The following is a 12,493-nucleotide window of genomic DNA, read 5'->3' on the forward strand; positions in this document are numbered from 1 at the left end:
TCTACAGTGCCGTATACTGACGAAAATCCCACTTTTCATGCAGTGACACACACTGGATTCCTAACATGAATCAGTTTTTGTTTAGGTCTCCCCATTAATCACACACCTTGCCAAAAAATCCCTCTGTTTTATATGGAGTGATTTTTGTTCTATTATGCCTGCAAACAAATAGAAAGGTTTATGAGCTGAAATTTGGAAAAAGGTTTTCCTTAAAAAAGGTCTTTAGAGGAACTTTGACTGGCACTGAACCTGATTAACAGTCTGAGAGAAATCAATTTGCAAAAATGGGTCCAAATGTATGGAGACTGCTTGTGGGGTCCCCCAGGAATCAGGATTGGGTTCTAGATTATTCAATATCTGCATAAATTGCATATTTTAAGTCTGTAAATGTTCAAAATCTGCTGATGACACTGTTATATTCTTGCAATGAAGTAATTACTACTATAAATCAGGAATTAAGTAAATTAAAACAAAATGGATTAATAGAAATATGTTATCGCTATTTGTAGAGCAAACTAAGTTTAATACAATTCAAAAATAATTCAACATACCAAAAGTAAATGAAATATTGCAGGTTTTCAATTAAATGTTATATATAAAGTAGTATATGCTGTAGGCAGGATGAATCTTCTATAGTGTTCTGTCTTACAACCAAGCAGAGTTACTCCAAAATACTGAACAGCTACCTTAAGCAATGCAATTCTAAAATGTCAAAAAATAGATAAATGTCTGTGTGTATATATGCTATATACTTCTGTTTCTGTTTACTAGTTTTATATTGTCATGTTTTTTTCAGATTGGTCTTAATATATTGGATTCTTTTTAAATTGCATTTCTCTTTTTCTGTTACTTTCCTCTTTAGACTGTTTTTTTTTAAATATATATATATATATTTTATTTGCTGCCCTCATAAACCTCCAAAATCAAGAAGTGTCCCTGAATCATCTGTGAGTAGCACAGCAGGGGCCTTGTAATGTTATTGCTCTTACATTAAGTCTGTCTGTCTTACCATGAGAACTACCGTAGTAGAGTACTCAAAATAACTTGCAGTTGGGGTATTCAGCCAGATACAGAAGAAAGATCTCTCTATCATCTCATAAACACTTCAATTACACCACAAGGACTTAGAATATGATATTTCAAGCTAGAGACTATTTATGGTTGACTGAACAAAGGGAGGACTTACGAGCTGATTGGGAGCAGGTGTGAACAGAGGCTGCTAGGAAAAGAGCTAAGGAAAAGGAAAACAACACAAGAGGGCAGCAGAGGGCAACAAAGAAAAGCCTAAGAACTCAAATACACCCAAAAACACAACTAAATAGGAATTAAACTAATAAAACTAGAAAACAAAGATAAACATGAATCAACATGAACCTAAAAACTCAAAGAAAACTTAACAGAACTAAGAACATAACACTAGGTATCCTTGACACTTCCTTATTGTCATTGTCCAGCTAATGCCATAGTTTGCAGAGAGATGTACGAAGGATTAACGTGATCTCAGGTTATTACTGATGACGTTTTACATGTGACAGTCTGAACCAACTGAAACAAACAGTAGTTGACCAAAATAAGAGTTTAAGGGTGTGCACGCTAACGCAATCAGATTATTGCTTTTGTTTCCTAATTTGTATTTTTATCAAAAGCTTTTTTTGTTTTTTTCTGTTGTGTTGTGTGAAGTTGTGGAGAAACTGATGAGGCATTTCTTGAAAGAAAAAGTTTCAAATTTATTTTACGTCGGAGAGATAGAGCTCTGACTGGGGCAAGACCAGCACACACATTTATACTGTACAAATCTCAACACACACTCTCCCTTGGGACCATCCATCCCCTGCATAAAGAACTTTCTCACACACAAACATTTGGAGGAAAACAACTTCAGTTCATCAAGGACATTCCCTGTTAGGTTAATACATCTTTCACTGGCCAGATAAACATCTCACAACAGCTGTCTTCTGTTTGCGGTATGAGGGAGCCTTAATCACCTTAGAGGGAAGGTTATCTATATTTCACCCTTGTCTAGAGTATAGAGGCAACTGCTTTCTGTCCCCCCTACCTTAAACATTACAGCATAGAGGCTGGTAAAATATTTCTCTAAACTCACTCCTATTAGGCCAAGAAAAGGCACAATCTAAATATTTCAACTCACAAATAGACTGAGGAAAAATGTGCTTTCACAGTTGTACAGGAAATACATTTCCCTCCAAATGTATTAAAGGTTTTTAAACTATTTATCATGATCTAACTTTGTATATTTACTACTGGCTGGTATTTTAGCACGGCTGAGTAGACTCAGTAACAACATTGGGTTAAACAAGATGAGAAGGCCAACAATGAAAAAGTAGAGCAGAATAAGTCAGGGCAGGGCAGCAATACAATACACAGCATGGCTAAATCAATAAACATGTTAAAATGAGACAAGATCTAACAGGACGGGTCAAGACAAATAAAACAAAATTCAATCAGACACAACATGGCCAGATGGTTCAACATAAGCAGATAAAAGACAAATGTAAAAGAATTAATGAGACAAGACACAACAGACAAAAGAAGCAGATGTAAACGACGAGATAAAACAGCCGAAGATGGGAGGATGTAACCAGACATTGAAGCACTATAAGATCATACTGCATGAGTTTAATAAAAGGAAACTAAGCTAGAAGAAAAGTGCAACAGAAAAAGGAAAGGAGAGCATCAGATCAAATGTAAAGTGACAAGGCAAAAAGAACAATAACAGATCGACATGAAACAAACCAAAGATCTGAGAAAATCAAATCCAGTGAAGTCATTGTGCCTGGATGAAAAAAATCCTCAAAGGAAGTATTAAACTACACACACACATCTGCATTCATGGTTATATTTGCCTCTTGGTGTGCTGCTGTTTTTGAGGGGAGCTCAGTCCAGGTTATTCTGTCAGGTCGCTCAAAGCGGCAGGGATATATAAAAATGTAAAAACTCTCTGTGGCTGAGCTGCATTGCTCTCTATTGACTTTGCAGGGCTAAGGGCTCAAAATATGGGGTGCTAATGTTCCCTTGCTCTGAGATGGGGGATACAGATTGTAGATTAATTAATTAATCTGAAGTTAAATTATCTTCTCAACTAACTTACTATTAATTGACAGGTGGCCATTTCCTTAAAAGCCTGAGCTTTCTCTTTTATCAAAAGGAGTCTTTCAACAATAATATTTTTTAACAATATGCTGAATTAAAATTTTCTGAATGTGGCTCAAGAGTTAGCGGCAAAAATCACAGACAATGTGTGAATCTACTGAGAATAGATTTCACTCTATCCTCTTCTCAGCAGTAGGTGACTTGGAGGTTAATCAGTTATTAAGTGTAATAACAAATTATCCACTAACTGTGTTAGTGGATAAAAAAATTTCGAAAAAACTCTTTAACAAAAGACTAGAAGACCTGAATCAAACAGTCAGTATGGATTCAGAGCAAACATTACAACCTCCCCTGCAATGATGGAAGCGACAAAGGAAATAAACACCTGATCAAGGAAAATATGAAGCTGATGTGTTTATAGATTTTTAAAAAAGCATTAGAGACAATAAACCACTCAATACTCATTAACAAGCTGCCGCAGTACATTAATAGGGGAGATGCACTGGACCTGATTAACAGTCTGACAGAAAAAAGTTTGTAAAAAATGGGTCAAAATGTATGGAGATTGCTTGTGGGGTTCCCCAGGGATCAGTATTGGCCCCCAGATTATTCAATATATACATAAATTATATATTTCAAGTCTCAAAATGATCAAAATTGATCCAATTTGCCGATGACACTGTTATATTCTGGAAACGATTAAAATGAAGTAATTACTACTGTAAATTATAAAATATGTATATTTTAAAAATGTTTGAATTGAAATAAATTGTCACTAATTGTAGAGAAAACTAAGTTAATGATACTTGGTAGCTGGAACAATATACATAATGCATATATAAAATTGAACAAGTACTTGAAAATAATTGAATTAATCAAGTAATTAATAATATAAAGGCAATTAAAGAACTGGGGGTGATGCTGTTAGATTAAAACTCACTTTAAATTGTGTTGATCATTAGTTCTGCTGTATCTCACAGACTGCATAGAGATTTTCGGAAACAGTTACAAAAATACCTTAAGCTCATCAGTCTTGCAGAACAGGGTGGTCTGTGCCATACACAAAGCTGGGTATCTGAATCACACAAATTCTATGTTTTTAATAGTCGACATTACTTTAACTACAGGACCTGGTTCATTATCACAGATCATGTGTGAAGCTAGTCTAGAATTACTACCGCTCAATATCCACAATCCTTTCAGCCATAAAAATGGAGGCTGTCATTTATGAGGGGCCACAAAAAGGAGAATTCCCTCAGTGAAAACCACTAGGAAGAGTTTTTGTGTGTCTGTATGTGGAGTTAATCAGTGTTTATTGCTATGGATATTGTTGATAGATAATTGTAGATTATATACTGATAATTATATATAGAGTGTTTCTTTAGTTTTGTGCACCAAAAGAGAAGGGATTAAATTAGCATCGTCTTCTTCCTACTCCTATTTTTTCCCTTTGTTTCTACATTGTTTTGTTTTTAACTATTATCTTATGTTCAAATAAAGCTTACCTCCTCAATTCAAGAACAAATGCCCTTATTTTTAGAAAAAAAATGAATATTTAGATTTCCAGTTTTTTCCTGTGTGAACAGCGGGATCACAACACTGCAATTCCCTTTAAGTGGATTTTTTAATAAATCAATGGATTTTTTTTTTTTTTTTTTTTTATCAAAGTAACCCTAACTGACAGTTAATTGTAAATCAACTATTTGCTCACCTCCCAAGGTGGTACTTTGTGTCTGGTGACCGGGGATGTCTGTAATCTTCCTGAGCTCTGTCCATCTCACCTTTGCTGTTCTTGGATGCAAAGCACTGCAGGATTTTTCTGCTCTCACCTCCCTAAAAACTCTCTAAAATAAAATGCTAGTAGATATCCACTCAATAGATACTTGCTTCTACACACACTTTAAACACAAAATGAAAAAACAAAACAGGGAAGGTCATAGGAATTGTGGGCAAGAGCAGAATAAAGTTCAGAGCAATAAAAGATGAAGGGCCAGGCTAAGTGCAAAAAACAACAACATTTGTAATAATAAAGGGGGAATGTCAGACAGTAATGCAGACTAGTAAAACATAATAAGATGAAATAAAGTTGTGTACAGGAGAACAAGAAAGCTCTGACAATACTGGAAAAGGCAAAGTTATATTATGAAGGAAAATGGTCTGAGATGATCTAAGCTCTACTTTTGCTTTCAGGGTTTAAAACCAATGGATTCTAATGGACTCGCAGATCCATATGTTAAGCTACATTTGCTACCTGGAGCCAGTAAGGTATTTATGTGTTCTTTTAAAATATTCCATCAAATTTAGAAGTTAGACATTTATTTTACTGACCTTTTGGTTTTATAATCTGTCCTTAGATTTAGCGCTTTTTTTCAGCGATTGTGTTTTCTTTTCTGTTCTAAGTCCAACAAGCTTCGTACCAAGACTCTTAAAAACACCCTGAATCCTGTTTGGAACGAGACACTGATCTACCACGGCATCACAGATGAGGAAATGCAACGCAAAACACTCAGGTACCATCAATCGACCTTTCTAACTGAGGAATCCACTTTCAATTCAAATGATTTTTAGACCTTATCATCATCATTGTCCACCCAGGCTTTCAGTGAGCGATGAGGACAAGTTTGGACATAATGAATTCATCGGAGAGACACGGGTTGCCCTAAAGAAACTGAAGTTCGACCAAAAGAAGAGTTTTAACGTTTGTTTGGAGAGAGTGATCCCGGTAAGCCTGAGGGTAACAGTATGTTAAAAGTTAGACCAACATCTCACCCAAATTACTGTAAAAATATAACTACAAACCCGATTCTTCTTAATCCCTCCTCTGTCCAAATCACTTTGTTTTTATGATATATTAATGATAAAACATGATAATAATCATGTTTGATCGTCTAATTACATTTATATTGGTAGATAATGTAAGTAAAGCTCCAAAACAGGCTTAAATAGGAGTTAATAGGAGTTTCAGCACCTATTCAGGAGTCGTGTCAGTTCTGTCGCCTTGCTGTTGGTGGGGTTCAGTTAGAGGTTTTGATGACGTGAGTTTAGATGAAGAGCAGGAAGTAAAGTTGTCAATGGAGGCAAAGGTTGCAGAAAGCTACCATAGGGATTTAAATCCAGTTTTAAGATAGATATACAATATGTTAGATGCGACATGTTTCTGAGAGAAATTATTACGTTTTTGACAGAACCTTTGGATTTTCATAGCTGCTGTTCTTTCTTCTTTCCATGTGCTTTGTGGCGTCATGTGAAAGCGAACTGCAGAGCAACCTGTAGTTGATGTTAAGCACCCAGAGGCCCATCATGCCAAGTCAGATGCAAATCTGATTCCTTCCACCCTTCTTCAAACCATCTGTGGCCTCTGTCCAAAATCTTAGCAGTGAGATCCAAGTGTACAGCTGAATGTTGCCCAGAGCTGCTGGCCCTTCTGAGCTGAGCAACATGTTTGTGTAAATGCTGTTAGGTTTGTCTGGTGTTGGAGTTAAAGTAGGCCATGCTGGACTGAATAAGCAATGGCTCCCAATCGCTCTTTTCTCTTCAGGATAAACCAGGTTTATTCTGATATTGTTGTCGGGTTTCAAATTCACTTGTATTTATGTTCAGAGAAAATCCTCCTGTGTTTCTCAGAAACTCCTGACTCATACAATTGTCTTGGCAATTCTGCTTTATCTATTAAAGCAGTTCTAAAGAGCTTTCTTTTTTGCTTGATTTTGGCTCCCCCCAAGGGAACAAAACCTATATTGTTTTGCCTGAAGGAAGACAGCATTTCCCATGAGGAGCATCGTATAGCGTGGTAAAATCCAGATCTCCTGGTCGCCTGCAGTTGGACTGAACTACATTTCTGTTTCAAGTGGCTATGTGAAACATTTATAGCGATGAGGTCATGAATCTAGTTGTGGTGAAACAACGTCATATGATGATGTTGAAAATAAGAAGCGTTTAACTTGGTATTGTTAGACACACACCCACACACACTTCACCTGACTCATGAGACTGATATGCTGGCAAGTTAAGAGCCTTAAAACAGATAAATATAATGCTATGTTCGATATTTTCACAGTAAACACTCATAGATCCCAGCTTTGCCTGAATATCAACCATGTACAATTTGCACAAATATTAGGTATTTCTTGGGGAAACTTAATGGTATCTACTTCCATCCCAATAACGAATGAGGAAAGTGACGTACGCCGTAAAGCAGTCTGCGCATTTTGCAGGGTTACTGCCACCCTCCTCAAAGTTGCTTTGTGTCGGTGAAAGCAATACAGAGCCTCTCTGGCCATGACAGTGGTGTAATTCAACTAGGTGTGAGTCCACTTCTAATCACAAAAGCTCTGAAAATATTTTATAGAGGTTGAAAAGTTTCTCAGCATTTTTTTTTCTGACTTTTTAATTTTTGTCCAACTCAACAAATGCATAGTTTGGGTAAAGAAAGGCTTGGAGTAATTTCCTGACATGTTTGTGTTCTTTTTGTTTGAGGGGAAGTTGACAGACCTGACATCAAGATATTTGTGTTCTAATGGGCGATGTGAGTCAAAATGCAAGTATTGGTCCAGTGGGTGTGTTGAGTCACCTATTGGACCGCACACAGTAGTTTTTAGAATTAGTGGGTGAGCCGGCAGAGTTGACCGACTCCTGGATATCTGACATAATATTTTAGGCAAAACAGAGCAAGGGTCCAGTTGCCTCCTATTTATGCCTTCTATGTGGTTGCTCTGACCCTGATGCCTCAGAATTTGCACTTGCATTGTGTAAGTATTGGTTTCTACTATTGTCATATTACCAAAATTAAACATGCATAAATAATCTAATGATTTGTGTAAAAAAAAAAACAACAAACAATATAAAACTCGAAGCAAAACTGTCATGATGGGTTTCAGAAAAGCCCAATATGCAGAACACCACGGGGACAGATGAAAAGTTTAACAATGTTTATTGATCGCAAGCACATGGAATAAACACAGGAACTGGTTCAGGCCTGGAAGCAGGTTCACTGGAGTCTGTGAGGATGACAGTTCAGTTAGCTTAGGAACTGAAGATCTTGGGTTAGTGATTTTCTGAAGGATACCTTGATTAATCCGGGTTTCACTTTGAGAGAGGAACTGTTGGGTCCAGAGACTGTTTTATTCAGCAGAGTCCAATAACCGCTTCAGTGTCTTACTTCTAGCTTGAGGGCAGACCTTGGTTTTTGGTTTCCAGCTCTTAGTCCAGAGCTGCATGGGAATCCAGAGAAGAGTCTTCAGGTTTGGCTCAGAGGGCAGGCTCGGCAGGTTAAGCTCATCCAGAGCTTACAAGAGAAAAGGATCCCTGAAAGCAGAGACAAGGAGGTATTAAAATCCAATCTAATCAGAGACAACCAAGATTCTCAGGTGATGCTAGGCTCAGGTGCTAACCAAACTGGATCAACACTGCGGCGTTGAGGCAAGGTCTGAAGGCAGGTTATATACAGGAGGATCCACTGATGACTAGATGCGCCTGAGGTGTGTTGGAGGCTCAGCTCAGGAGGATCCACGGCGCAGTCTGCTGGAGAAAGGTGGTACAGCTCCAGATCCCAACAAAAACCATATTTCATATGGATAAAAACAGTCTTTTTATCCTTCAATGGATGAATATGATAAGGCAGCTTCTGCATTATCCTCTTACTTGACAGTTGCGGAAAAAAAATAATTAATTAAGTTTATATAGCACCAATTTACAACACATGCCATCTTGTGGTACTTTACAGAGATAATTCAACCAGATCAATCACACCGATCATGCATGCAGTGACAGTGGAGAGGAAAACTCCCTTTTAACAGTATGAAACCTGCAGCAGAACCAGGCTCAGCATGAACGGCCCTCTGCTGAGGGCAACTGGTGTGAAACACAAACACATATAAAAGAAAAACGTACTGATATATTAATATTTTCTCTGTTAGTCTATGTTACTATGTAACAGTAAACTAGCTCCACAGGTGGCTCTGTCTAGGAAAGAAATCATTAAGCAGATTAACTCTGAGCCAGTTTTTATATCAAAGAGATGAAAGAGAGTGCGTAGAGTTAGTCACAGTAAAGCTGAGCCCATACTGTAGCTATGTCTACGAGAGAAACAGGGGTAAAGACTGAGAAACAGTCCCAGCTCTTTCATCTAGAATTGAAGTTGTTGATGTCAGCAGACAACTTAATGTTTCAATCCAGGATGTGATCACATCCTAACAGAACCAGGCCAGATAAAAGCACAATACAATAAACCAGCAGAATGAAACTGAAGAATGAAAAGTGGTCCCTATGTCCTCCAGCAGCTAAAGCCTTTAGCAGTATAACAGCTTAATTTCTCAGATAATAAAAATTATGTGTGTGAGGTGGGCAGCAGAAGCATTTATCAGCATTTATTGATACAAATTTATTTCATTATTGTAATTATTATGTTAATTGACTCTGTTCATTTACAGGTGAAGAAGGCTGTTGGAGGATCAATTCGTGGAATGGCACTTTACGAGGATGACGTAAGTCAAACACAATTATTTCTTTTCACCATTGTTTCACTGGTTAACCAACTCTGTTATAGCCAGAGTTAACTTACACACGAGTAGCATAATAACTCTGCCTGCTTGTATTAATTTTACTATTATTATTATTGCAGATTCTGCCAGGTATTCTGACATTCAGCACCCAAAGCAGTTGTCTAAAATGCCTATTAAAGCCCCACCACAGCTCTGAGTAGAGATTACCACTCAACAAAAACTAGTTTAATCATTATTTTATTTTCGTGCTTGTAAGTCAAAGTTCTGATAACATCTCCCCTTAGCTCTTATATATTACTTTGTTTAATCCCAGCATTTAGTTGGATAATGTCCAAGGACTGCTGTAACATAGTTTAACTGAACATGTATATTTGGAAATGGTGAAAACCTGCCACCTGCTGACGGAATATGATACCAGATGTACTAATATAGTGGTGGTAAAGTTGAAATAAAAAAAAAAAAAAAAAAAAAAAAAGTAGCGCATCTTTTACTTGAGGAAAAAGGGATTTTTTTTCCCTCCCCATATTTAATAATATGGATTTTATTAAGTCATTATGGCCTTATCTTGTTTTGCAACAAATTGGTTCAAGCCACACCTGTCAAGTTTTGGATGTGGCAATAATGGAAATTTTACGGCATCCCAGTCAATCTCCAGTATCCATATATTTAAAGACATGTGCACAAAAAATCCGAAATAAACAATTTAAACCAACTGAAAAATTACAATAAAAGTGATCAGAATTTCCATCGCAAGTCCTAAATACGACCTCTTTAAGGATTCATTGTCCAGTTAATTTGATAATTGCCAATTTGACAAAATAACCACAAAAAACTTTCTGCATGCTTCTGACATGATCCATTATGTTCTTAATACCCATCAGTACACAGCTGTAAAACAGTAACAAGCTGTTTTACTTGTAGTAGTAACTAACTTCCTTGAGTACAACCCGCAACACAGAAGCTCAGTTTCAATGTCTGTAGCATCTGTACAGTAATTTACTCGCACGCAAACACTGTTATATACAAAGACATGCAAACTGGACATTTTTTGGCAGCCCTGATACAGCTTAACTTCGATAAGCATCATACATAGTTATGGGAGGCTGGTTGAAAAGAGGGTTTAAATATGGTTGTTATCCAGCCAAAATGGGAGAATTGACAGCCAATTTTCAAGCTCATGTTAACTATCTGAATGGCGCTTCACTGTCGTACTGATGTGCAGTATCAAGTTTTATGTTTTTAATATTTAACTTTAACACAGTTTTTATAATTTATTTATGTTATTTTAGTTCAAGCAATTTAAGATAGGCTACTAAAACAAAGTGCTCTATGAATATTATTTATTATTATCATTATTATTTTCTATTATTTATTCAGTATGTCTTTGAACCTCATCCTTCTTTAGTAGCCACTCTCAGACTGCCAGTTAAACACACAATGTGCTTATTTTAATGAGTAAGTAATGTCAAAATTATTTTAAAGGTCTGTAATATTTGCACAACAATCACTGTAGATCACCTACAACACACCCACTTATTGCATATGCAAAACAATATTGCAGTTTAGTGCCCGTTATTTGGAATCCTTCAATAATTATGAAGTGGAATTTATAAAACAGTTTTATTATCGCCTTCAGAAGGACGCAAATCACTCAACTTTTGTACCATTAAATCTCAGAGGACTGTCAGAGAACAGAGCATAACAAAGAACAGAGCAGACAAGTCAGAGAAGTTTAAAGGGCAGGGAGTTCATCACATAATACCCCAGGCTTTATTCTACCACAGAGCTATGTTCTGAAACTGAACAGTGTGCCACAGCTTCAGACATGAAGCTTTGCCACAACTTCCATATCAATGTGTTTTTTCCACCATGTTTTTTTTTCTCCCACACTGTTTACATTTGCTGTACTTTATGGAATAGAAATGTTCATTTACTGTCTGAAAGCTGTACAAAACGAAGATTTGTTTTGTATACACTCTGTATATACAAAATGACAATTAAAGCTGTGTAAGACACACATTTCTCAAAGAAGCAGCGAATAGGCAACTCAAGTAGAGCAGCAGAGATCCAACATTTTCCAAGCCTCTTCTTTTCTATCCAATATTTTTTTAAAGATAATTTTTTATGCTCTAATGGATTTTAGTTTAGTCTAGTTTATTTTGTCATTTTTGAAAGTATGCAGACAGTTACAAGAGAGCGAAGAAACATTCAGCAAAGCTCAGCTCACCTGCAACAGCCTGTATAGGGCCATATTGCAGTGATATTCATAGGCAGAATCATAAGACTGTAGATGTTTATACAGTCACGAGGGGCAGCTTGCACTCACCCACAAGCTGAAATATCTACATGGATAAATTTTTTAGATGTCTCTGCCAAAATTACATTATTTCACTGCAGGAGCCTTGCAGATAGGTCAAGCATAAACACACCATCCCCATTGAAAAGCGGTTGGTGGCATCTGGCCAAAGTGCTGGTAAAGATTCTCAGTCATCCAGGTCATAGTCATTTCAAAAAAAGTACAAAAAAAAAAAAATCCACTGGACTTTGTTTCCAAGTTTGAAGACGTTTTGCTTCCATCAAGGAAGGTTTTTCAATTCAAAAAAAGCTTCCTGGATGGGAAGCGAAAAGTTTTCAAACATGGAAACAAAGCCCAGTGGATTGTTTTTTTTTTTTTTTTACTTTTTTGGAATCTTGCCAAAGGGGATGCTTTTTTTCTGGGGACACAGGGCAGCTGGTTGGAGTTGATCAAAACAAGAATTGAGCTAAATACAAAGAAACCTTGGAATTAAAATAAGGCCATTGAAGTGAAAGTAGCTTTAAAAGTATTAAAGGAATAGTACACCCAAAACATGATTAGCCTTCATTTTCTACTCACCCCCATG

At 36.7% G+C, this 12,493-nt stretch overlaps 1 protein-coding gene across 1 annotated transcript in view; it reads left to right on the forward strand.

The window, feature by feature from the left end:
• LOC107086068 (rabphilin-3A-like) overlaps window positions 1–12,493 on the forward strand; it is an 84,604-nt gene that overhangs the window by 63,480 nt on the left and 8,631 nt on the right. Inside the window, exons 9-12 of the mRNA XM_015376809.1 lie at window positions 5,302–5,376; window positions 5,512–5,621; window positions 5,707–5,833; window positions 9,540–9,593. Of these exons, the coding sequence (XP_015232295.1) occupies window positions 5,302–5,376; window positions 5,512–5,621; window positions 5,707–5,833; window positions 9,540–9,593 (366 nt within the window). The remainder of the gene's footprint in view (window positions 1–5,301; window positions 5,377–5,511; window positions 5,622–5,706; window positions 5,834–9,539; window positions 9,594–12,493) is intronic.

This window comes from Cyprinodon variegatus, unplaced genomic scaffold (assembly GCF_000732505.1).
Source record: "Cyprinodon variegatus isolate N-32 unplaced genomic scaffold, C_variegatus-1.0 Scaffold142, whole genome shotgun sequence".
Classification (NCBI taxonomy): domain Eukaryota; kingdom Metazoa; phylum Chordata; class Actinopteri; order Cyprinodontiformes; family Cyprinodontidae; genus Cyprinodon; species Cyprinodon variegatus.